Raw genomic sequence first — 27,990 nt, 5'->3', positions numbered from 1 at the left:
CTATGGGAGACACATGGACACTAAGATCCAGGGTGATGCAGAGGTTTATTACCTCATCCCACTTCTAAAAACAATTATTTGACCCAAAGTATACATATACATAAAATGATTTTTTGGATTCAAAAAGTTTGTATTACTCATCCAGAGCCTAAGATCAGAACTGTGTCTATAGCAACTGGGGGCTCATCTTGTAAATAGGGTAAAAACGGCCGCATTTGAATGCATCATAACAGACAGACCTTAGACTGCTGTAATAAGAATTGCTTATTTAACAAAGTCATGTACATGTAATAAAATGATGTAATGACCTTTTCTTCCTTTTTCGTCTCCACACCAGGAATTAATGATTGTATATAAAAAATGAATTAATTGACTGATGGTTCATTTAGACCCATCTGACATCAAGATTTATTAACCTACATACAGATAAGTTGCAGCGTCTGGTTATTTGGGACAGACAGTGAATATACAGTAAGTCTAGCAAAACCGTCAAAATTAGCAGCAGGTCAGAGAAAACTGGAGAAACAAAGTATTTTTTTCCAAGATCTACACATTCTGGAATGCCTCCCAGGAAGATAGACGAAGTGCAATTGATGAATTAGGAGAGGGGGTGACCTGCGATACAGATGTTTGGGCTTCAATTTGGAAAAATCCTCCCAAAGTCTCTAAATCAGTAAAGAAGAAGCTGTCACCACAGCCACCAGGGATCCTCTACTGTGTCTATGTAACTACACCTCAGTGCTCTTGGTCTTGACATAACGAGCGGTTATTAATCGTTGGTTGATACGACAGCCAAAAGACTCATCGCACTGTTCTGGAAATGTGCAGATTTATTGGATTGATCGGTGGTTGAGGTGTTCTCTGGAGAAGGACGCCACCAACCTTGTCGAGCTACATACAGAGGAACATCCAAAGTGTTCCACAGTGGTTGAACTGATCAGGAAAATCCTCCACTGTGCTAGACTGGACTACAAATCAGCTGTGACTTGTCCTAACTTGTGAGTTTGTTATCCCACAGTTTGTCTCTGTGACACCTGCACATCTGTATTTGTAATTGCTTAATTTTATACTTTAACCTACAAGCTAGCATTGGTTTGTCTTAGTAATGTGCATGTTTATAGCTTTGTTGCACACCACAACATAGCAACAAAGCACAGACTATTTCTCAAAAATAAAATATCAAGAATTTACTTAAATATACTTAATATCACTGGGGAGGTCAACTACTTCAAAATATTGAAGGTGACTGAAGGTGAAGTAGGAGCAGAGAAGCCTGCACACACTCCTGTGTCGCCACCACAACTCACTCTGATGCACATGACTACCAGAGGTGCTGCAGAGTGCACACAGGCAGACCCCCCCTGCTTTAACCTGCATGTAGCTACGCATTCACCAGGAAGTAAGCAGTACCACAGCTTCGACAAACAGTGGTGAACAGATCTGATTCATAAACACAAAATGCCACTGGGCTGTGACAGACAACAAAAGCTTCACTGCTTCACAGTGATTTGTGATGCTTTTTTGAGTCAGCATGAGGCTACAAAGAGGGTGAGACTGTGGGAGCACAAACTGCCGCTGTTTGTCTCACCCACACAGGTGTAATTACTTTAACATAATGCTCAAACAGTTAAAAGCCAGTTCACTGACTGAAATAAAACTCCTACACTTCATCACATTTAAATGAGGAGAGAGAGGATGCAGTGGCGTGGAAAAGAGAACTTCAACCTGGAGAGTAAAATAAAATAAAAAATTACACGTTTTGTTACATTTAGGCAACAAAACTACCCTGTTAGGTTTAGGGACAGGTCATGGTTTGTCTCTGTAAACAGCCATTTAATAGCTACTAGCATCTCCCAAAAATGTTATTATTGATCAGCTGTCTTTGCTGCTTTTAAAATTGTGATCCTAATTACATTACATGTTTATGAGCCCAGGTAGGTGTCATGTGGTTAAAAAAGTTCATTTGTGAGTATAAATTTGTGCCCTTACAAGACTTCATTTGCATCTATTAATTATTCATTTGACTGCACAAATTTCTAATTCTAGAGCACAAATAACTTTTCTCCCTGTAACACCTTCCTCACTCCGTTGAGTTAAGTTGAAAATGCTGGCTTTAATCCATCATTTATGTATGGAGGTCATTTGTATGCAACAAAGTTTTTGAAATTCATGATGTCGCCTGAAAGAGTGAAATATTAAATTCTGTGAAAAACAATGAATTCTAGCTAGTGAGTGTCAACGAAAATTGGACTCGAGTTTCCATTTCAGTACCATTCTACAATATGGTAAAAAATGTGTGGTAAAAAAAAATCTAAATTTCTTCTTTTCCTCTCCTGCCAAAATAGGACTAAGGCCCATGCAATATGCAATAATGTATTAATAAAGCAGCTCAATATTAAATATGGTGGCTGTACCACTGCTGCAATCTGTGTGTGTGAATGTAGAAGTTCATCCGACATATAATTTGTCAAAAAGTTAAGTAAGGGCAGAGGACTATGCTGCCATGGCACATTATTACAGGTTCATCCAGTCATTCACCAGAGCAAAATCAGCTGGAAATCAGCTTCTGCAGTGATGGCCTGTCATCACCTGCTGCACAGAGATAAAATGGTAGATGCTCTGGTCACGTCAGCTTAACAGCTAGCTACTAACCATTTAGCTGATGTGACCGACTCGGTGTACCATCCTATAAGGCAACCAGGTGGTACCACTTCTGACTGAAACAAGTGAGAAGAAAAAATTTTAAGGGCAACCACATTCATTTTTGGTTGTTTTTTGAAGTTTTTGTATCATTCTATAGCTGCCCAGGGGTGTTTCTCATGTATGCAAATCAGAATGTTTCAATTTTGGTTGAAATACATAGGTTTTAGGGTCAACACATTGTTTTTCCAAGCCATAAGAACTTTATCCCATGTAATGTGATGTAGGTTTCTGCATGATGATGCTGCTGTAGAAACCCAAGAGGTTGGAGGAGCAGCATGTCAAAAATGGCCGCCTGTCAAAGGTAACTCTATCCATTATAACTCACTTTGACCCTCCTAGCTGCTGTTAGCTCAGCTAGCTGTGTAGCTGAAAGTCCAAACATGACTGGAGTCTGGACGGACCTGCGGCATTGAGCAGCAGGGGAGCGTTTATGTTTACACCGCGGGAAACTGAACCAGGCTCAGCAGCCTCACAGTGAACATGATCAAACCAGGACCAAACGCAGTCTCTGAGACCAACAGAGACCAGCCTGACAACAGGGAATACTGTACAGAGCTGATATACGATGATATACGATGACGATGACAGCAGGTGGGGACGGGAAAGAGGTGAAGTAGAGAGAAACGAGAGGGAGGTCGAGCATCAGAGGGGCAGCGGGGAGCCAAAATCTTTTCACATCTGACAAGGTGGATTAAGGATTTATTATTACCGGTGATCGTTGAACAGTGGAGGGACTAAGAAAGACTTTTTGGTGAGTTTTATTTACTTCCTGTTGAGTTTTAAGTGTGTTTAACAGACAAGCTTGTCTTGGTCCAGTAAGAGACACTCAAATTCAGAATGTGTATGTTTTTTTTACAGGCATCTGGTGTAAGAATACTTTCTTGCTTTTTGTGAGTTTATTTTGTGTTTTAGACAATAACAGCTCAGAGCTTGTGAAAGTTGCAGTGTGCCTGCTCATATACATCTCCCAGCTGAGACGACGAGAGGATTGGACTCAGCGCTGTATCCTACGTCACCGCTTTTTCTAACAGCTGAGTGGGCGTTTCCATTTGAGAAACCCAGAAAAGAACGGTGATGCAGTCGCCCTTTAAACAGTCCATAAATCTTCTCTGACTATACATTGATTGCAACAGTGATACAACTTAAATGCAGATGGTGTCGGAGCAGCAGAGACCAAACGACTGATACTGTTTCACATGCAGAGAGCTCCCTCTGGGCCTGTGGTGGATTCAGTCGAGTTTAAAATCAATTTACCCATCAAAATAAGAAAAATACTGAAGATAAATCACATTTCTCACTGAGAAAGACCACATGGAAGGTGTGCAATTTAGGAAAATTCAAAACAAGATATTAAAACTGTATTTATCACAACAGATGTGATGAAGCATCACACAATTATGCTGTCATTTCTCAGCAATGTTAATATAGAATCTTTTTGGTTATTTCAGCTGAGAAGAATCATTTTTAAGAATTGATCACAACTAAAAAATGGACAGTTTACCGACAACATGCAGCTCCTTTGAGTCATGTGTACCTCATCCTCAATATCATTACCTCCTCTGTAAATGCACCAATTTTTCACACAAATGATGAATAGATTAATCATTTTCCAAATATGCAGCACACAGATCCTCACTGTGCACACATCCAACATACAGTTCATTAATGTACCATCTCAGCAGTATGAGAGACCTGCTCGCTGTGTTCCTACTCGAAAATAACATCAGTGTAGGCAGACATGTACACAGAGGCGGCACACAGGTATTCATCATGCTGTGAGGAACTGGAGAAAACCATCTGCTTCTGAACTTTGTGCTGTTCTGATAAACGACATCCATTTATTCTACAGTGACCTCATCAATCTAACATATTCTGTTAATGCTCTGGGTGCCACTTCAGCCTGAGGGTGCTGCTGGCAGTGATTCATGCCTGTAACACACACGCGCACACGTGAGTCGTGACTGAAAGCTATTAGCTGTGTGTTTACATTGGTAATCTGATGATGAAAGCTGAGAGCGCATGCAGGAGGAAGAGGACGTGGAATGTTAGCAGGTGAAGACTGACGGACACCGACTGTAAATCTGACTCGTTACAGTCTGTAGTGTGGATGTGTGATCCTCTGGATCCATGTTGATCAGCGCCCTGATGAAGGCTGTGCCTGTTCACTCATGTATGCATGGCTCCATTCCTTCACTGTTTACTGACTCAGCAGTGACACCACTGCCCCCTACTGACTAACACCTCCGCATGCCACTGACTGCACAGAAATCTACTGTACTGTCACAACAAATCATACATTGAGCTCACAGTTATAAGCCCATGAACCGAAAGACTGTTTGGGTTTTAACTCTCTGCCAACAGGAGATGAGCATTAAAGATGGGTGGGGTTATAATTATATTAATAAAGTAGACAATTTAAGAAATAAATAAGTGATGAAATATATTAATGAGAAACAAATTAAATCAATGTCAGATGAAAAATATAAATATCTGTCTCTGAATTAAACTCATAAGTAAAAATGAAATAAATAAACAATTAAACTATGAAATATACTGTGTATCTGAATAAATCAGTACCCACTGAAGCAGATAACTCACTCAATCAATTCAGGGTATCTCTCTGAAGGCTGACTTTTTTTTTTATTTATTTAGCTATTTATTTTTTTCTCTTGTGAAGAACTTTTTAAAAAAATATATATTTACATATAATGGAACTAAATAGCACTCAGCTTGTGGTGCTCAAAGCGACAAAAAAAGCATCTGAAAAACCCAAAACTGGTTTCTTTTCAAAAGAGATAAATAAATAATCCACAGACTTTGTTGTGAACAGTTTCATGTAGGGACTACTTTCTCTCTGCAGTAGAATCTACTGGAACTACTTTATTTCCTGCTATAAGGAAAGTATTTTCTTCATGAAACTGCTCACAACAAGGTGTGTGGATTATCTTGAGTAATGATTTTTGGGAAGAGACACTGGTGTTGAGATTTTCAAATGTATTTCCAGCCCCCAGAGGTTGGTTGACAAGCAGGACCAATAATTGATTGGTTGTTCTGTTGCTCAGCAGAGACAGAAGTCAGACAGAAACTGAGCTGGAAGTAACCAGAAACGGCCTCATGTGTATTACAGATCTTTTAAAAGAGGCTGTGAAACATTGGGACAGAGGACCTGACAGCCCATCCCAGCTCATCACCAAGATCCTCAGGGGTCCTGTGGCAAGACAGGATCAGAACAAACTCCTAACCTGATTGTCTTGCTAATTTTTATCTCATATGTCTCACATAACATGACATTATCCTCTGTTCTTGAAAGAAGTGCTGCCTCTTAACCATACTTCTATGTTAGAGCTGTTGGGGCTCCAACATCCAACATGGTACAAACACAAAAAAAAAAAAAAAAAAAAAAAAAAAAACAGCTCAGCAATCTGTGATAATTTATCCACAAAACAAGGACTCACTTCCCCAGTGGATCCCAAGGTATGTCTTTTGGGCAGCCCCTCAAAGTCCAGTCTTACACACAGTCACTCCATCAAGCTTACAGAAATCCTACTGCTCATCGCCAAAAAATGCACTACGATGAAATTTAAGTCAGATCTAGTATTACCAGAAGAATTGTGTCTCTCAGAAGTGAGCAGTTGCATACCTCTGGAGAGGATAAGGTTAATAAGATTAAAGAAAGTACAGCAAACTTTTCTCAACTACATGGACAGTCTTCTGTCTCACATGAGTGAATGATCATCTGCTTGGTCTCTCTATCCAAGGGTAGGAAATTAGCACCAGCCCCCAGCCAAATGCTGGTAGACTTCAAACAGAGAATAGTGATTTACTATTTACTAATTTTTATCTGTTAGTGGCTGGTAGATGTTCACATTTTTTAAAATTTCAATTTATTTTTGAGATGCCTGTAGTGTACAGTAAGTGTTTTTGTATTGTCACTGTGATTGTGGGGTTTGATTTCTATTTGAAAAATAAAATTAAATAAAAAAGAAGCAGCAGAGTTTACTGGGACTGAGACTCCACACCTTTCATGTACAACATGGGAATCAATAACAGTATGTAAATATTATCCCTGTTGCCTTGAACAGTCTGGGGACTCACACTGCTTCTTTTCAATGGTCTGGATCTGGAAAATATCATTCCTGACTGGTAAGACAGCGAAGCGCTGATACTGAGAACAGAGCGAGGTGAGAAAAGTGACTTGCTGACATCTCAGGTCCAAACAGAGCTGTTGAAACCCTCATTTCATACTGAAGGATATACTTATTAGGGTTGAACTCATCTATACATCTTTCGAGAGTGGCATTCCATTAAAGCAACACCTGTGTAGAAGTACAGATGACAGCATAGTCACACCTGGGGCTGTTTGATTTAGACTGAATTACCCTCTAACCTAACTTTCTCAATATTGTTTCACTCATACAAGGAGCAGTGTATATTAAACCTTAAGTGACGTAACGTCTGCATCTACAATCTTAACACTACTTAAATAAATAAAGGGGTGTTGATGAGTATGAGGAACCTACTTGACGTTGGTGTTGGTGCAGATGATGTACTCGATCTCATCAGAGTATGGGTTCTGGAAGGTGAAGCTGCTGGTTCTGATCAGCATCCACTCCCTGTTCTTCATCCGGAAACGATACATTACCGACAGAACCTGACCCTTCAACTTCACCACCTGCAGAGGGAGGAAAAACACTGATTAATATCACCGTCTCTAATATGTGCAGTTGAGTCTGGGAGAGGAAAGAGCCGCAGAGATCGATTCATCCCTATACAATCTTCTTCAGCAATTTCACCTCAGAGTGAAACATTGAGTTAACTGTGATGTAATCAAGTCTAAATTTTAGCAGAGCAGTCTTGAGGGGGCACATTTATTCCATTTCATTTTTTCAACTCAAGGAGTGAGAAAGGGAAAATACACCCTTTTTGATGTGGATGTCCAGTGAGTGTTGATGGTAAATGTAGTCAGCTGAAGGAATGAAGGTGCTGCCATATTGACTGAGAAAGCTGAGATCTCCTGCTGCAAAAACTATTGTTCTTCCTTCATCTGGTGATGTCACAGTGATGTCGCTGGTGTTCAATAAGAACTACAGGGTATTTCAGCTTGGATTTCTAGTCTTCTGGGTGACCAGAGGATGTACTATTCTAGATGTGTATTTTTTGTCACCTAACACTACTTTGGCCAACAAAGTTATAGCTATAGGCTAGGGTGGTGATACATGGTATCAGAAGCTCATGTGCAATGCATCCTGGTACATGTAGGCCCAACCAGCAAAGCTCAGCAAGCAGGAGAATCCACACATCTTGGTCAATATTAGGTCTGCAACTAATGATTATATTCATTGTGGATCAATCTGTCAATCATTTTCTCGATTAATTGATTAGTTGTTCGGTCTATAAAATGTCAGCAAACCGTAAATAATGTTGATCAGTGTTTCCCAAAGCCCAAGGTGACGTCCTCAAATGTCTTGTTCTGTCCACAACCCAACTATATTCTGTGTACTGTCAAAGAGGACTAAAGAAACCAGAAAATATTCACATTTTGACTTTTTTTCTTTAAATATTTGTCAAATCGATAGTTGGTGATTAAATAGTTGATTCATACTTGACAACTAATTGATTAACTGACTAATCACTGCAACTCTGGTCAATATTACATACACTGAATCTGTTGCTTCATCTGCCTACATTTACCATCAAAACTGATTCCTGTTAAAGAGTGTAATTAGCAGCTGTTTGAAGACATTTTAATAACCCTGGAGCCTCAATACAGGAAAAACTACAAACTGCTTGTCATATCTTAACTTCAGTTTCAAAGATAAGAAAAATCCTCTCTTCCTATTACAGAAGCAGTTCCTAAACTCATGGCATGTATTCGACCTCCTTATACACGCCCTCCAGTGAAAATCAGGTTTTTAACCTCATTAACACGTCCACATGGTGTTCTTCATGTGTTAAGACACCTCAGGCGTGAAATAAGCACTAAACACCATGTCTGAGCATTTGCTGCTTTGAAACTGCAGTCAGCAATCTAAAAAAAACAGATGCAGTCAGGCTGGTTTATGATGTCATAAACCTAAGAAACCAATCCTGTTAATTGAGGGGGCGGGGCTATACATATCATTAGCAGCAATGCCCGGCCCACAGGAGAAGCTGGATGTAGCTACTTGCTGTGTTTGGCTAGCAAAACAGAATAGAAGCCAGGTACGGCTACTGAAGGGTAGAGGTGGGGGTTGGGGGGTGTAGAGAGGGCAGGAACAATTAGCATATTTATGCGTCCTTGCATACTAAATGAAGACAAGGTGTAAAGCTATATGTAAGCCATTATAACAAGGTATTAGAACTTATTTTGTAAAAACAACAACAAAAAAAAGCAGAAATATTTTTTACCTTTGCAGAGCTTTTTTTTTTTTTTTATATTTAAAACAGGCATTAATTGTGTGGGTGGAGGAGAGGAACCCCCACCCTTTTGGGAAATGTTCCTCTCAATTATCTACAAGATTCAGATTTGAACCAAATCTGTCAAATACAGTCGGTGTATATCAATTAATACATGCTCTGGGAAATTCATCATACAGTTTGAGCAGCGTTTGGTGTTGATGTTGTTTGCCGTCTTCAGTGTCTTTACCACACAGGCTTAACAACAATGAGGCTGACATTTTTGTCAGTTATTTTATAATTACGCCGTCTTAATTTAATACTCCTAACTTTGGAAATGTTTCAGTTAAGAGGCTTCTGCAATATCTAAATTCCTATCCTGAGATGAGATGAGATGTTTTCCTAAATGCACTTAGGAAACAGGTTTCTGTAACACCAAAAATCCTAACCGTCGTCCTAAACTGAGGTAGGATAAGATTTCAGGCTTTCTGTGGTTTGTGTAATGACACCCCTGGTTTCTAAGTACACAGCAGTGATTCCTGCTGTATGATGTACTCTCTGGAGCAGTCTACTGCTACCAGCACTGTGCTCCTGATTTCCCTCCACTGAGCCAATCACTCTGCTGACTGTCAGGATAAGTAATGAAATCACTGCACTTCTAACCTGATGTGAAACAGATCTAAAACGACTTCAGAGGATGATCCCAGACAGGCTGTCTGTGAGGACTTTTCAGTACAGACAGAGAGGGAGGAGGAAGGAAAATGTTCAACTATGAAATCAGAATGAGGCTGTGCTTCTAATAAATAGGGCAGTCTCTTTGACTACATAACAGACAATTAAATCAAATACACCGGATAACTACATCAAATTAAATAAGTACCCATATCTAATAAAGTATATAAGATTACATGGAGACCAAATCAAACAGATCAAAGACACAGAGAGAAATCAGACAGATGTTCTTTTTCATCACCTAATCGACTTGTATTACTCAATGTTATATAACGTAAGAAAATTGCAGTTGACCCACTTCTAATCAGAATGAACTCTGCTGTTGACTGAAGAAGCTAAGTATACTCACAGACAGATATATAAAGCATAATCAGTGAACTTAATCATTCAGCCTGCCAGGGCTCTGTCAGTCAAAACACACTAATACATGCTCAATGAAGGCTAGCATGTCTGCTAAGACACGTACACTTGAATAACAAGTACATACATACAAGATCCATCAACACACACGCCGTCCACCAACAAGTGTTGACGGATTGTGTGTCTGTGTGTGTGTGTGTGCATGCAGAGGTTGTGGCTGAGCTGGATGAGAGCCAGCGAGCAGAAGGAAAACATTCCTGCTGTTGGTGAAATTTACCATCAAGCTGCTGACGTTGATGAGGAGTTTTATTACACTTTTTTTTTAAATAGTGTCCTATGATGTTGTGTCTAGTATCTGTGGAGAGGAGTTAGTGTGGATCTGCTGTGGAAATAAAGGAAACAACTGATGTTAGTGTGGATGTCCAAAAGCCACTATTGTTTCTGTTTGTTTTTTTTGTTTTTTTAATTAGCACTGTGCAAATCATACAGGTAACATTAGGTGGCCATTTATATTCAATATGTTGACTAGTGATGTTAATTTTGTTCATTTTTCTTGACCTTGTTGAAAATCGACTAATCGATTCACCATCAATAATTAGGATACAGAACATGGTTTTTATTTTCATTTTTTGGATTTGTTTTTCCTCTTTTTTCTAATTTTAAGTTTAAGATTAAAGGGACAGCTCAGCCCGAAAGCAAAAGTAAATATTTTTCCCCTGCCCTGTGGTGCTGTTTAACCACGTAGATTTTTTTGGTGTGAGTTGCAGAGTTTTGGAGAAATCAGCTGTAGATATGTCTGCCCTCTCTAAAATATAATGGGACTAAATAGCACTCAGCTTGTGGTGCTCAAAGTGCTAAAAAGAAGCATCAGAAAAATTTAAAACCATTGTCTCTTTCCAAAAATCATGGCACGATTACTCAAGATAACCAACAGACCTTATTGTGAGAAGTTTCATAGTGGTATATGTATATATACATATAGGTTATGTTACCCATGTGCTATCAAGATGGAGTAGGGAAAGGAGTGTAACCTTAACCTTAGAGGCTGCTGATTTCCTGCCATGCTCTAATCTCCAGTATTGAAAAATGAAATAAAAACTAGATTAAAAAAAGTTCTCTCTGCACTCAGCATCACTCTGTAACACCACTGCACCATCATGACTGTGTGTTTCTGGATCTCAGTGGGGAACAACAGTGTGGAGCATCTTCTCCACTGAGATGATCTAGCTGCCTCACTTCTGTTTCAGGACCCTGTTAACTTCCATGTACAATTGATCATATCAACAATTTAAGTTTGGGGCGTCACTGTAGCTCTCCAGGCAGAGTGCATGCCCCATGTACAAAGGCTGAGTCCTCACCACAGCGGACCGGATTCCATCCCAACCTGCGTTCTCTTCATTTCATTTCTCAGGTTCTGACCCTATAATCTCTGCTACTGTTTTTCCAATTCAAAAAGGAACCTTTCGGTCCATTATCAGCTAGGGTTAGGTCTTACCTGTTGGAAACTTTCTCTCAAATGGCTCTGGTCCTCAGGATGGCAGAACTCCAGAATGTCTTTCCCCAGCAGGTCCTACAGGGCAGGACAGCAGTCAGTTAACAGCAATTTATCCTCTTGAAATAAAAGGTACATTTGCTGTAATCAAATACAAATACATCTAAATACACAAGAAACACTAAAACATATTTTTATACTACATATTACACACTACATCAGGATTGTAAGATTTTTTTTCTCCTTAAATAAACTGGCAATCAACAACAGATCTTACATCTGAAAAATACTGACAGAGGGAAGGCTGGTACATTTAGAGTACACACCAAAACTGGCGATTTTACTTGGGTTGCCAAATAAAACACTGCAGAAGAAATTCTCCAAATTTAAGATTTATATCTGCACTGCATCTTTTATAAAGCATTTAAAATGTGCATATTGTTTTACTGAGAGGAAAAACTGAGAACCTGTAAATTCTACAAAAAATGCACTTATTTTGTTTCATTTATGAAAAAGCTAAAATATATTTTGGAATATTATAGTTATATTTATTTATATTTAAAATATTTACTTACTATTAAGATAACTGATTAATCAGTTTGATGAGTTTAGAAAGTGAAAAGTCTGTGATTTCTGCTTCACATGTGAATATTTTCTGATTTCTTTACTCCTCTCTGACAGTAAACTGAATATTTCTGAGTTGTGGACAAAACAAGACATTTGAGGACGCCATCTTGGACTTTGGAAAACACTTTTTCATTACTTTCTGACACTGACATTTTACAACATTTTATAGATCAAACAACTGATCGATTCATCAATCAACTGTATGTAAAGTGATAGTGAAACAGCAGGAAAAATGGTCAGGAACGTTTGTTTATGTACAAACATTTGTTCATAAGGCCTACCGAAAATTGGATAAGATGGACTGTCATTTTTAAAAACTGGGTCCCCGACAAACAAAGTTTGGGAAGCACTGCTACTGCACAATTACTGAATCAATGATACAAGTGGAGCCACAGACTAATGTTGAAACCAGAAGAAGCTGCATTTGTCTGTAGATTGCAGATCCAAATGTCATTTTGTGATAAATTAACCAGCCTGAGGTCCAACTCAGTGTCTCTTTGTTTTCCCTATTTTATTCTTAAATGTACTGAATCATTTCTTCAAGAGATTAAATGCCAGTTAGCTGAATCAGATGAAACAATAAATCTAATGCCAGATATATCATTTGAAAAGTAAGATTAATGTGTTGCAGTAAATGTCTGCATGAATACTAACAGGATCTATTTGTTATGAATGATAACTCTTTCATTCAGCGGTTTCTTCGGAGCGGTTTGTTGAGTCAGGGGAGACCCAGTCAACAGCGGCACACGCTGACCGACCACAGGAATGTCTGACGTAGCGACGCAGACAACAAAAACAACACTGTTTTTCATCCTGGTCTGCATGTTTCCACTGTCAACACATTAACCGGTGTGCGGAGCTGATAATGCAAAGTAGTGCTTAGTCGTGAAATTTGCTCCTCATGTGGAGCCTGAGGAGTTCATCTGAGTCCGTAGCGTGACTGAGGTTGTGTAACAGAGCCTTGCTGAGTTATCTCAAGGTTAGAGGCCAAAGTGATTGAAAACAAGTGTTTGTAACTCACAGATGAAGCCGTGAAAACTGTCAGGTGGGCATGTCGAGGAACAGGACACTTTCCTTACTCTTTTTAATTCTCTGGTCTAAGCAGCAGTTTATTTTGAAATTAGTCTCATCCCTTATTTCATGATAATGATAGGGTAACTACTAATCTCACATTTTTGTATTTTAAAAGAAAATTCATATAACGTGGACTTCATGAGCAACTGACGGTGGACGATGGATGATTCACTGTAATATTCCACAGTTCTGACTGAACCAAATCTAATGACATCATTGTTAAAACAAAAACAACAGTTCTGACTCAGCAGCTTTTTCTAGTAAAGTTCATCATAAAACTTCACAAACAGGCCTGTACTTTGGCTTTTATAGAGCATTTTGCCTAAGAATTTAATTCAAGTGCTCAAATTTCATATTATTCTAAATGATATATTGACTATAATTTTATTATTGGAATAATAAATAATAATAGAAATTTCCTTCAAAGATATAGGCATTTATATCCCGTGTATCCCTCAGGGTTCCTATACCTTTTCCAAAGTTAGATTCAAGCACTTTTCAAGAACTTGAAGGTGCATTTTAAGCTTTTCCAGTAACTTACAGTCATATTCAGTAATATAAAATCACGTTATCATTCAGTCATATTAAATCATATGTTATTGTGCTAAACAACCAAAATCACATTACGTGAGTCACATTAAGGATGACAAATTAAAGGAAAACTAAAAAAAAAAAATTACAGGAATAAAGCTTCATGCTTCAAAATGTCTCACTTGTCTGTAAGTAAACTTGGTATCCTATAAAACCTATTATTTCTTTATCTAAAAAGCTAACTATTCAGACAGGTACAGTTTTATTATGAAAGTAATGCAATCGCAATTTCCAGTAGCTTTCAAGCACTTTATCCAGAACTAAAGCACTTTTCAGACCTCGAAAAAACTACATTGAAATTCAAGTGTTTTCAAGCTTTGCAAGCACTCAAACAAACACTGATCCGTAATGAGAGGACTGCTCTAATTTCCTCAAATGAAAACCTGTATTAAAATAATGGCAGATGATAATGGTGAGAACAAGGAATGATTTGTCGCTAATGAAGGCCAGGAAAGAAACATAGAAGGGGGTGGAATTACTGTGCCCATGCTGTATATTTCTACAGCAATGATTCCATTGGATCCTTCGTACTCGCCAGTTTGATGCTCTCAGTATTGCTGTTGTTACAATCGCTGCTAAGTCGCCGCCATTGAAACTAGGAATCTCAGTGTCATCAGTATCTGTATGACAGGCTGATAAGATGATGCTTTAATTATGGTCACATGTTGCAAGTATTCCTCACATTCTTTCAGCACCACAAATTTAATTGGTTATCTTCAGAGCTGTCATCACGATCATTACGACGAATTTGTGAAGAAAAAAGAGAAAAAAAAAAACTGTCAGCAGTTGTCTTATTTTGCCCAGTAAATGTGTTGTGTATTTTATGTCTGCATGTGACAGGGGGTCATCACGATAACAGTAGACACAATAATATTTTAATTCCACTGAGAGAGAGACTTGATGTTCTCTGTAATTAGATTTTATATGAAAATACAGAAAATAGAAAATTATATGAGCATTTGTCTGTATCAGCCAAAATGAGTTGGAAAATCTCTGCATGTCAGATACTGATAAGATCCATTGTTGTGCATTCCTTTCATAAGCCGACCGGGAAGAGGAGGGATTACGCCTTTGAACAACTGGAAGGCCTTTATTGGGAAACAACTGCACAGGAGGTGTTGAGTTTCACTGGCGATAGCAGCAATCCAAAAAATGTCAAAGTTGAGGCAAGTGTAATTAATTAATGAATGAGAATAGTATTTCTGTTTACACAAGCGAACATGAGAGCAGCAGACTGGTGAGTGTGACATGATATGTTATATGAATTACTCAAGAAAACAAATTAACATGGAGAAAATGTTGAGTTTGCATTGACAGTACATTACAACAGGAGCAGATCAGAAAACGGTCAGGCTTCTTACTAAAATCTCAGCATAATTTATTCATATAAATGAGAAAAACTAGGAATTTATAGCATACTCTAATCTAAGCCTGTTTCAAATAAAGGCCTGGTCCTCTCTGCCATTGAGGTAAATTGATGACACATCATGAATGCTTTTCTAACCTGAGGTTGATAACCAATGACGTTGATGCAGCGTGGGTCGACGAAAGTGATGACACCATCCGAGTTGTGACGTGACAGGAACTCTGTGGGCACCGACAGGCCGTTCATGTCCATAGAGACCGGAGAGCTGGTCACCTGAGGGAGGGGACACACGGGTTTAGGATTCATCATTTAGCAACATCGGCAAAGATATTTAAAAAGGAAAATAGAGAGTTAAGAGCACAAATAATACTTCATCAGTGTTTTGCGCAGTAAGTTACTGTTGACTCTGTTTACCACTGGCTTCACATGTATTCATCTCATCCAAGACTCCGTGATAAAACAGTCTGAAATTACTTCCACTATTTGAGCTGTGACTGTCAATAGTGGCACAGTGTCAACTCACTGAAGCTGTGAGTTGTGTGTCAGGGGACTGTGGCAGACGATGAGATTAAAAACAAATCATTTGTGATTAATTAATAATGGAAAACGCAGCATCCATGATAGTTTTTTGTCGCTGTGGCTCACTTCATAGAAGTGTTTTCCCACTACGTGGTTTCTGCATGTATCAGACAGTTAAATATAAAACTTTTTAAGAGTTTTTAATGTCACTTCTGAGTAGGGGTGTGCATCACACTTTCTAAGACAGATTCGATACGTATCTTGATACATTTTCAATGATACAATGCATCTTAAAAATCTTAAATAGCTAATGATTCAGTAGAATACGGTTCAGAGGAGAGGGAGGGGGGAGCGCTTGTTTTGTGTGGGCGAGGCAGTAGGTGTGCGGTGACAGTGGTGCAGGCAGAGGCAAGAGAAGAGAGAAAACGGCTCTCTCAAACAGCTCTGCCAAACAAAACAATGTCACATGAGGCATAATTACCACCATTTCTACACTATTGATTAATTATTGATTAATATTGTTTTAATTAATTCAATTCTTAACCACAATTAAGCAATGAATGATTCATCACTAACATCCCTAGTTAAAAAAACATTTTGTCCAAATACATTTGTTAGCAAAATCCTAAACGGCTGTAACAGGATAACTGAGGCATTCAAATTTAATTCTTGCCCTTGGAGTGAATTTTAGACCCACATTACAGCATTCATACATAAATATTCATGAGGCCTCCCTGAGCAGAATTTAAGACCATTTAATACTTCTAAATGTGACTTTTTAAGGACCTGTGGTCACCCTGCTCCAAGCAGGGTGGAAAGAAAATGAAATTAATGAGCAGGGAAAAAAAAACTGCTATAATAAATAAATGAAACTACAAATAGGAAGCAAATTAATAAATGAGGAAATCAAAGTGACAAAATGACTTCTAGTAATTTGTGATAATTGCTCAGGTCGTCTGTGATCTTAGAGCAGAATCTGCCTCTGTACTTTGTAAAGTAAAGATTTCACTGCAGATTACTTTCCATATGTCAGACACAGAGGTCCTGTGATTACATCAGTCCTGTGTGAATCTCAGTCATGTGAGGTCGTATTTTGTTTTTCACAACAAATCTGTTTTCTGCTGTCAGACGGCTAAACAAGTATGAAATTTGATGGACCAGCAGCCAACAGCTGTGCTGTGAGATTGGCTATACTGACGTTTAAAATGAGTGATGATGACGATTAGAAGCAGCGAAAGGTTGTCATGTTCAAGTGCAGCCACAAAGCAGCTGTTACTTGATGGTGATGAGCTGCAATGTCTATTAATGCTGTAAGACATGCAGAAAGTGGGCAAAACAACTCTAAAGTACATTATTAATGCGGCTGCTGAAGACAGGACGCTCTGCCTCTGAAATGTTGATGTTACGTAGAGCCTTGACTCCATGTCTTGGGGATAATCTTGGGGTGAATCGGTATCTCGGTGATTTGAGGTCATGTTTTGTTTTTAACATCTGTTTTATGTATTTTGTTTTTAACATCTGCTTTCTGCAGTCAGACAACTAAACAAGTATGACACTTGATTGAACAGCAGTCAGCAGCTGTGCTGTGAGATCGGCAGTACTGACGTTTAAAATGAGTGATGGTGACGGTTAGGAGCAGCGAAAGGTTGTCATATTCAAGCACAGCCAAAAGGCAGCTGTTACTTGATTTAAATGAGCTGTAAATGTGCATGTATGTTTATAACACGTGCAGAAAGAGGGCAAAACAACTTGAAACTATATTATTAATGTGGCTGCTGAAAAACAGACATTCATATTTAGGGGATAATGTAAATAAATAAGAAATAACATACTCTGGATGATGAGTTCAGTGGCTGCCTGTCTCACTGCCTGCCAAACTCCATTAACATTTTGCACAATTTAACAGTTGTAAACATCTACGCTTTTTTCAAGACTAATGATGTTTTTTTTAATTTGAATGGACAAACATAATAGTGAGTTTTGTAAGAGTAAAATACAGACTCTACTTATTGTGCTGCATGAAACTCAGGCGTGGGAGGTAATTTCTAAATTACATTAGGTCCTGTGGAAATACTAGTCCCAGGCAAATAAGTCTCAAGGCGAGCTTCAATTCATGTCAGTTATGATTGATTCTAAAAGTTTCCACAGCAAAAATAAATAAATCAAATCAAATTAAATCATAAAAAACTCAAACCACTCCTGAAGCAAATCCACTTCTCTACTTGACTTGTGTGTTCAAACACAGTTTGTCCAAAATACAATTGAATTTAAAGTTTGTCCTGCTTACTTCCCCCCTTCGAAGCTCAGAGGCTCAGATGGAAGCAGCATATTCATATATACACACCTGCAGTCTCCCGATGGCCACTAGGCAGTATTTTCCAGTCTGACCTGCCTCTGTGTCTTCATCCGGTATAGTCATACCTGAGGGAGACAGAGACAAAGAGAGAGATGGAGAGGGAGGTGAAACATGAGTGCCATTTAACCGACATTTCTCATCAAGTGTAACCACTCATTTTTCCATTTGCTACTTGAACTTTGCAGCAGTGAGAGGTAATCCACTGGCTGACATGGCCACTGCTCCTCCACAATGATTTATAAGTTATGTTTTCTCCATTAAGCCTTCACACAGCAAGATAGATTTCAGCCACAACACCAGACTCATTCCAACAAATATTTAAACTTCCTCCAGACAAAAACACAAGCAGACAAATCAATTCCATTCTGATGGCTCCTCTCCCATTAAACACAGTGGATCTCAGTAAACTCCAGCCACAGTAGCACTTGGATTGTACACTTCCATCAATCCTGTCATTGACAGTGAAACTGCTCACGTTTTCTTATCAAAAGTCATGCTCATGTTGCATTTTCAACTGGTGAAGCTGGGTGGAGGCACCTGTAGGCCTTGTTTTAGGCTTTAAATCACATTTCTTACATTATCATATTGGAATATGATTGACAAACAATGATTTTGAAACTGATAAGTGGTATAAAATCTCAGATGCTCAAACGGTCCTTTACAGAATTTGAAACATGACCCACATTGATGTGATGGTGAGAATGCAGCTGGAGCCGCAGTAGCTCTCAACACAGAGCTGTTTGTATCAGTTCTCTGGTGTGACTGTACAGTGCAGCAGATCGGTTCTGCAGAAAACATCTCCAGCCACTTCAGCTCTTGAGACAAGTGTAGTGGAGTATGCCACCCCTGTTTATTCAGTGCTTTCACTGTCCGATTACAATTCCCCCTTTAAGATCACAGCCACTTATAAAGAATCCTGTTAGGAGTAGAGGCCAGGCTGAAACCATTTCATATGGAAGATCTGTGTCGGCCATTCATAGGAACCTGGACATCAATGGTAATAGAGACAGAAAGGTCTTTGGTACTAAGTGATAGGTGAATGGTATTTCACTGATATACAGATGGTGCTAAGAATTAGTTATATGCTAGCAAAAGAATAAGAAGATGGATAAGAAGAAAAAGAGGAAAAAAGAAGTAGATGAAGTAGAAAAAGAGGAAGATAAAGAAGCAGAAAAAAGCAAAAGAAAGATGGAGAAAAAGGCAATAATGAAGGAAGACATTAAACAGAGGATTCAGAAAAAGACAAAAAGAAGAAGAAAGAAGATGAAGAAACAAGATGATGAATAAAAGCAAGAATAAAGAAAAATTAAGAAAAAGAAGATAATGAAAGAAGAGCAGAGGATGAAACAGAAGATGAAGAACAAAAAGGAAAATTAAGAAAAAGAATGTGAAGAAAAAGAAGGGAAGATGATGAGGAAAAAGAAAAGAAAAACAATAACAAATGAAAGTAAAGATGAAGCAGAAGATGAAGAAACAGAGGAAGAATCATTGGCACACAGCTACCACAACGTCACAACGTTATCACCACACACTGCGAAAGGAAAGAACAAAACATCATTAACACCAGCCTCGTGGTCTGTTCTCCATCTTTCCTTCTAAGAAATGTTAGCGGAGCTCCAAATCACACACCAGTCATCTCAGTAATAGTTTCTTAACACAGACTCGAAAGTTGAGGCATGAACACACCACACGTTGTATGTAACTTCAAGTATTTTGTGCAGATTATGAATGGATCCTCGTACGTACCTCACATTGTTGTGTTTGTCTTAAATGTTTATGCTCACACTGTCGGTTTGGTTAAGGCAGAGAGCCAGAGCGCAAGAATTTCATTATATTTTTAATACACATCACAGTAAAGTTGAACTGGAGAAGAAGAAAAAGAAGAAGGGAAATTAAATTATTTTTGAATGGACTTGATGTGGTTCCCTCGCTGTGGACTGAGCTACTGCTGCCCTATAAAAGACATCTGCATTAACCAAAATTTGAACCAGGGTCAACTGCATGGAAGGCAGCTATGCAAACCACTATGGCACAAACGCTTATAAAAAGCGTGGGAAACTAAAAAATCACAGCTGACTACAAAATAAAGTGAGCTGTAAACTGTCAGGGCAGGTGGTACAGTGGCTCTTGGTGGAGGTGGGAATTTCTTGGTACCTCACGATTTGATGCTGATTCAGATGGTAACCATTCAATGAAAAAATGATTCTACATCATAATTTTAAGCTTTTAAGTCAGAGTGAATCAGTTGTATTGTATCTGTCTGTAGCTGCTCATGTTCAGCCATTCTCCCTAAAACTCAAGAATTGATTTATTTTAGAAGTAAGCATAATGTACATGTTACATTTAGAATTGGCAATCTTTTTGTCCAGTTTGATTCAGAATATATTCTTGATGGAATCAACAAAAAAAGGGGGCACAATTTGCAGTCTTTTACTCCAGTTTCCCTAAAATACAATTTGGAAACTAACTGGCAATTAAATGGTCTGCAGCCTTTTGTTTTGAAAAGTTAACTTCATTAATTAATGAATGCATCAATCTGTAAGCACCTTACAGTTCCCTGCCTGTATGAGAATAAAACATGAGGTGGAGGTGGAGAGCTCCACGGTGTTAACGTGAGGTCTCCAGCAATCACTGTGCAGGATGCAGAGCGGAGACAGTTTTGAGGTGAAACAGGCTGAGCAAACAGTGATTTTCTTCACCACGGTAGTGGTGTAACATGTTTAATGTCACAGTGTGTGCCGCTCAGCCGTTCTCATTCGTAACAGCTGATTGCTGCTCTGTCAGCATCTTAATGTTACTCTCTAGGTCATGGCATAAAAAGTCTTCACAATGCACTTCATGTTCGTCTTGCAAATGCAATTATTAAGATACAAGATCAAAACATGACTGCATCCCCTGCCTGTTGTGATGATGAGGTACAGACCCATTTGCAGCCAACATTATGAAAAAGCTGCACACACATTTTGGCATATACAGCTGTCAGGATCGATATCCCACCAGTCAACTCAAGATTCCAACAGGATCACGATTGTTTCAGAGCAATCAGCGACTTCTATGGCTGCAAGCTATTAAACGTGTCGATTGGACTGACCACACAATCAGGACTGCTCGTGATTGCAACCGCCGTTGTGGTCCGCCACACTTCTCTTGTCAAACTGCACATGGAGCTTGCTCACTATTTGCAAACCGTAAAAGGGTCTATATTTCTCCCTGTTAACTGCTGATAACTCTAGTGTGCGTGTGCTGTAGACTGTCCGGGTGCTGCACTGCTGAGTTCCACCTTTTTCGCTCCATCAACATCATGTTAATTCAACATTTAGACTCAGAATCTTCCAAGTCCACATGACGATGGATCTAAAAATCAAGTATTTCTCCCACTCCTAGCTCTAAGTGGAACGTTGTGGAACTGTGCAACGTGTGAGGTTTTTTCCTGATTAATAGTGAAATGGCAGTGATACACGTATTTGTTTCATATTTATTTCACTGTTACAGCTGTTCACTTCCTTACTGAAGGCCCTGACTGGAACCACACAGTATGCTACTGAGTTTGACCTGCACTAGGGACTAAAATCATGACATTTCGCCTTCTGCAGCTTTGATTCTTTCAATCTACAGCTATAAATCTATAAGCCAGAGCATATCAATTTTATGATGATTTTAAACCCTGGATAATCCCAGAGAAACCGAGGAACATCTACAGTCCATCCAAAGCCCACAGAGTCTATAAAATTACATAAAAAGTCTCTAATCACATTCAGATTTACTGGGGTGCTGTTTAATATGCATCACAGAGCAGATTTATTTTGCTTAAATTCCTCTCCAGTTACCAATATCAGTTTAGCAGAGAGTTGAAACAGAGGCGCCTCCATCAGCTCCTCTTCACATAAAAACAAAAACCACGACTCTGTCCTCAATCGTGGCCACATTCCTCTCTTCTAACACAGTCCAGTCAGCAGCAGCATCTGTGTCTGCAGCGCGTGTCTCTCTGTTATCCATCTGTGATTTATAAGTGTGTGTGTGCGTGTGTCTCGCCTGATGACAATCTGCCAGCAGAATTGTGTCCAGAACATTCCAAAGGAGTATTTTTAGTGCAAGGAAGTGAACCATGTGTCAATAAATTCAAAACACATACGGTGCATGTGTGTGTGTTTGTGTAATATCTGGATGTATTCCAGCGTGACCTCAAAGTTATAAGGGAGCGGGGGAGTTTGTTGTGTTTGACTTCAGTTCCATCACCCCATTTCACCACGTCAGCCTTCTAGTCACCTGGTCCGTGACCGAGGGGGTACATTCCAATCCCTGCCTTAAACATTGTACAGTGAGTGATTGTTTTTGTGTGTGTATTTGTGTGTTGGAGTCAGAGAGTGCATCTGAGGCCTTGTGAGTTTTCATAACACAGCTATACTGATATGTGGTATGAGGCTGAAGTCTTCCTTCTATTGGCAGATAGTGCAGCGCAGGCCAGGGCAAAGTGCGGCCCGCAAGACCATCATGGAAATACCAACAATTAAAAATCTGACAGACAGTCAATAGCATTTTGCTTACCGTTAAACCATTATTAGACCTCTGTTTTGAAAAGGTCCAGTGTTGTGTTCAGTGTTGTGGGAATGATAATGAACTGTGTCTTTTATGTTAAACTGTAACTTTATTCACTAAATGCTGTGCATCCATATTGCTACTTTTGCAGCTATTGTTGCGAGATAGAGATTGTTTTGATTAGAGATGTTTTCATTTAAGATTTGGCCATTATTAGGACCTAATTTCATTTGTGTCTGGCCCACAGCAGCTTGATCAATTTCTCATGTGGCCCCCCCATGAAAAATAATTGCCCACCCTTGGTATAGCAGGTAAAAGATATCTTAAAGGAGTGATATGTAGCCATTGCATGTGCAAAAATTAGTACAGCAGTCCAAATAGTGACTTGGAGCCATAGCCTGTATATTAAATAGGTTGAAATCCTGCTTTATATGCAATATGAGTGAAGCAAGTTGTTTCCTCCCCGCCTCTAGACATAGGCAAACTGCAGGAGCTCTGCAGAATGTGCGTAACCTCATAAAATGACAATTGCAAGCAATGACCAGTCCTCAATCAGGAGTTCATGACTGTCAATTATCTGTCAGTGTAGTGTTAAGTCCATTATCTTGAAAGCAAAAGCCCACTGCTCTGAAAATACACACTATGAATGATGATTTAAGTGGCTGCCTGTCTCACTGCCTGCCAAACTCCATTAATATTTTGCTCAATTTAACAGTTATAAACATCTACACCTTCAACAAGATTATTAGTGATTTCTTATGAGTCAAAGAGACACACTTACTCATTTGGAGAAAATTCTGCATTAAACTGAACTCTGATTAACCTGAAACGGACAGACAAAACAGTTACTCTGGTACAGAGTGGCTGTAGCGTTCATGTCAAGTGAAAGGAGTATTTCAACTTAATCTGTGTCTTTGATCTCTCATGACACCTTGTGGTCATTTTCATTTCGGACTTTGGACAAATAACGCAGAAAGGTTTCAGCTCATACAGTACAGCAGTTAATTCTAACCTTTTCTCACTGTCAGGTTCCATGAAAAGACCCAACCCAACAATGTGTTGGTCTGTCTCTCAATCTCTATATTTCCCAGATGTTGAACTTTTAATGTTTAGATGTCAACCCTGTTATCATCACCATTTTGATGCTACTGTTTACATACACATCGTCAACCTATTCCATTTATCTGTGTTGTATGTTGTTTGTATTATGAAGGAACCACACTCTAATTCATTGACCAATGCTGTGTTGTGTAATAAATGTCCATGGATCCTCGAATACTTCCCAACCCTGTCCAAGATTCTCAGCTCCAAGCCCACTGCTTCCTACTGAAGATGCCAATCTTTAAAAGCCGCTCAAGGATGTATAATTTCCTAAAACAGCTGGTCCCTGTCATTTAGAGGAAATAGTACTCTAACTGGAGCAAATGTTGCAGGACTATTTTCAACGATGGCTTAATCCACATTTGAGTTATTTCTGACAGCAGGATGTGTGATACCAATTAATGTGGGATTGAGTGAAATTCATGTGAGATGAAGGAACATGTCATCCAGTGCAACAGCGTGGCTCGCTGACATGTAACAACAATGGAGCTCTGTGGTATAGAGGAATAAGTATTGTTGTATTAGTTGTTGGAGGCACACACTCTAATTGTTAGAGAGATCAATTCACTGTTAGTTTAAATCTCTTTGTAGGATTTGTAGAAAAAAATGAATAGAAGAAAAAGATTTATGCTTTAAATTAAGGTCTTCAAGGAGGATCAAAGGAACTGAATTTGTTTGTTTGTTTGTTTTCAGAAAGAAAATGCCTTGTTTTTGAGATATCAGTCTTCTCTCCAGTATAATGGAACTAGATGACACAAGTCCTGTGGTGCTCAAAGCGCCAAAAACACAAATTTGAAAAACTCAACACCTTTTTCTTCTTTCACAAGATCATGACCCTGTTACTCAAAATAATCCACAAACCTTGTTGTGAGCAGTTTCATGCAGGAACTACTTTCTGCTGTAGAATCTAATGAAATATATATATTTTGAGTTTCTTCTAAAAAGAAAGTAGTTCCCACATGAAGCTGCTCACAACAAGGCCTGTCTTGAAGGACCAGGTCATGATTTTTGGAAAGAGACACTGATTTTGAATTTTTCAAATGTACTTTTTGGTGCATCGAGCGCCACAGACCGAGTGATATTCAGTCCCATTATAGTGGAAGAAGGCAGACATCTCTATGGCTGATATCTCCAAAACTCACCAAAACTATCTATATGGGCAAACAGCACTAAAGGCCAGAGGAAAATATGTATTTTTGATGATGATTTTCATGATTGATTTTGAACTATCCCTTTAAGCACTACCCCCACACACCACTAAGCCCCTAACTTTGGCTGCTAAAGTTCACTTCTGGTGGTAAACTCATTATAACTTATGTAAGAGCAATACAGAAAAGGCAATTAAATCAGCTTAACATTGCTTTCCTTAATTGTGACACTTGTGTTGTCAATGATTCAAATGAATTGTGATGTGGTGTTTCCTGAAGGTGTTGTTTCTGATGAAAAACGAGCAAGACCTTTCAGCTAGTTGAGGGAACTGATGACACACAGCACATTACATCCTTGTGTCATCCTCTAGCCACTTAAACTCCTGTTTCCATTCAAGAAATATTTGTTGCTGTTTTGTTTCATAGTCCATCTTTTGTTCTTCTATAAGGCAGCAGTTAGGCTTAGTAAAACCTGACTTCAGTAGCTCCGACACAGCTATCTGATGACAAGTACTGTTCACCGTCAGAAAGTTGAATTCAAAAGCACAAAGGAATCTGGATATTTGTGGATCTGAGACATTGTGTTGGTAAGGGCTCACAGTTTGAGGATAAAACTTGGTAGCCACCTAAATGGAATATTTGGTAGCCACAGAATAACATTTTGTTGCCACAGGCCATCAGGCCAAGGGCTGGGTATCAGTACTCAATACCTATCAACTGAAATAACCCAGTTTCAAGTAGTACTGAAACAATACCTGCATTTGATCCTTTTTGTACCCAGATCTAGAAAAAAAAATGTCTGTTTGTATCTTTTTGCCAACAGCCAATCACTGCAGGCGTTCTTCAGTTTAACACGACAAGTGATTGGCCCACTACCGCAGCAGCTACAATCCAACAGTCAGTGGTGTGGTAGTGAAGCTGAGTGTGGTGTATTTGAGAAGTTAACAGTTTAGCATGCTTTGATGCTACAAATGTTCATGTATGAAAGTATGACAGTACAAAAAAAAGGTATCAGTTCCACGACTGCACCAATTCTCACAATTCCTACATTCCTAGAGAGACTAACCTTAGGAAAAATAATCAGGGACATATTTTCAAGAACTCTTGTCCCCACAGTTAATGGACTGAGACATGTTCTGGATTCTTTTGGGGTATTTTTCCTTTTTTTTTTGTTTTTGTATTAAGTGCAGTTCTTTTTCCTTTCCTTTATTTGCTCTTTTGCTTGCTTGTTTGTCTGTTTTGTTTACTTGGGTGTTCGGGGGTAGAGGGCACAGATGAGGGACATGATGAAATTCAGTGCATTCCATTATGATTGCATGATTACATTGCTGCTGTTTATAGTACACTTGTCAGAAACAAAAATATGTTGGAAAAAAAAACAAGCACTTGCATAACGTCAGTTCATGGACACTAGATTCATTTAACCCCCAAAACAGCAAGGGAAGTAAATAAGAAGTAAAGTAGTCAAGAAAAGAAACAGAGTTTGTTTTGTGTTCCAGGGTTTCAGATGGCTGACGGCTTATGAGGTTTGGATTTCTGTTTGCAGGTCAGTAGAAAGGTGGGACTGGATATCGGAGAGCTTTGAGAAATATCTTAAGATATTTCTTATCTCAGTGAAAACAGTGTGAGGATGGGAATGCAGTGTAACAAATGTGTATTCTGGCTGACTACAGCTGCTGGTCATCATAAAATAACAAACTACAAAGCTTTTACAGCCAAGTTTCCGACCTACGGGGGGTGAGTGTTTCACTCTCCAAAGATAGATTTTTGACTGCTTATCTTCAGGATGTGGATGAGATCACAATATGCGAGCCAAGCAGAGCAGCAATTTTCGCTAAATCTGCTCCGGTTTCACTCCATAACAAATGTGGTGAACGCTGCCCTGCAGTTGCACTTTGCAACATGAAGTGATATTTAGAGGAAACATGAAAGCTGACGGTTCAGTCAGAGGAACAAACTTGTAGACCCGCTGAGCTCTATGCAGGGTACCCACAGAGTCTTAAAAGCATTTTAAAAACTTAGAAATCTAAATTAAGGCCTTTAAAGTCTTGAATTTCATTTACAAAATCTTGAATTTTGTTGTCAAAGGTCTTATTTGTTTCTTTTCCTTTCATAGGCTTATATAAATCCCATAACGTCATAAATAACTCAAACGCCTATCATTTTGGTGCGATTTATCATCACGCTGCTCCGTGTCAGGGCAGTTGTTCCACATGCACACACACACACACACACACACACACACACACACACACACACACACACACACACACACACACACACAGAGCGAACTAAATGAACAGCAGAGCAGAGACATCATGGTGAGTAGACAGAAAAGTGAAAATAAGTAAAAGATTAGCCAACTCAAGTTGCTTGTTACTGTAAGTGCCATAAAACTTAAGGAGTGAACAGCCAACACTTATCAGTACACCTGTTCTACAGGCGTAAACACAGTGGTGGAAATGTGTCAGTCTGTTCTGTCTGCCATCTCTCCTCCATCCACTACGTCTTACACAAGCACAGCACACGAGGAGCGAGCTAAAACAAAAGCTGTTCGACGGTCGTCTCACTGTTTGGCTCAGTTTGCCACCAATCATAAAATTTGGCAAATTCTTGTAAACGTCCTGCTGGCTGAGACAAATCAGCTTCTCCTCCCACTGCCAGTTGTCCCTGCAGGCAGTGAAAACATCACAGGAGGACAGAGGACAGGATGAAGACACTAACTGATGTCTTCATTCTTTCTAAACTTGGCTCATTTTGATGTCAGGAATATGATTTATTTTGTTGACATTGTAGAATTGTTTCCAAGGGTAAATTATTGAGTTTAGAGACTTTGCTGTTAGAAACATTACTGCTGCTCTAGGAACATTTAAAGTTTTCAAGTCTAACTAATCCTGTTCTGGATTTATTCTTTTTGAAAATAATATAATTTTTAAAGAGCAATTATTTAGTAATGAAAAAGAACCTAAAAGTGCTGTTTTTTAAAGTGGCAGCAGAATCCAAATATGTG

General features: G+C 39.0%; 1 protein-coding gene across 2 annotated transcripts in view; it reads right to left on the bottom strand.

Annotated features, from left to right (window-relative positions):
* The window catches only part of arnt2 (aryl-hydrocarbon receptor nuclear translocator 2), a 108,254-nt gene that overhangs the window by 23,018 nt on the left and 57,246 nt on the right, over positions 1–27,990 (bottom strand). For both annotated transcript variants that reach the window (XM_084722239.1, XM_084722247.1), the window contains 4 exons: positions 18,184–18,260; positions 15,459–15,593; positions 11,666–11,740; positions 7,224–7,375 (listed from right to left, as the gene is read on the bottom strand). In XM_084722239.1, the coding sequence (XP_084578365.1) occupies positions 7,224–7,375; positions 11,666–11,740; positions 15,459–15,593; positions 18,184–18,260 (439 nt within the window). The remainder of the gene's footprint in view (positions 1–7,223; positions 7,376–11,665; positions 11,741–15,458; positions 15,594–18,183; positions 18,261–27,990) is intronic.

The sequence above is a fragment of the Lutjanus erythropterus genome, chromosome 1 (genome assembly GCF_056507025.1).
Source record: "Lutjanus erythropterus isolate fLutEry1 chromosome 1, fLutEry1.hap2, whole genome shotgun sequence".
In the NCBI taxonomy this organism is placed as follows: Eukaryota; Metazoa; Chordata; class Actinopteri; order Lutjaniformes; family Lutjanidae; genus Lutjanus; species Lutjanus erythropterus.
This window is presented reverse-complemented; position numbering and strand designations above follow the sequence as displayed.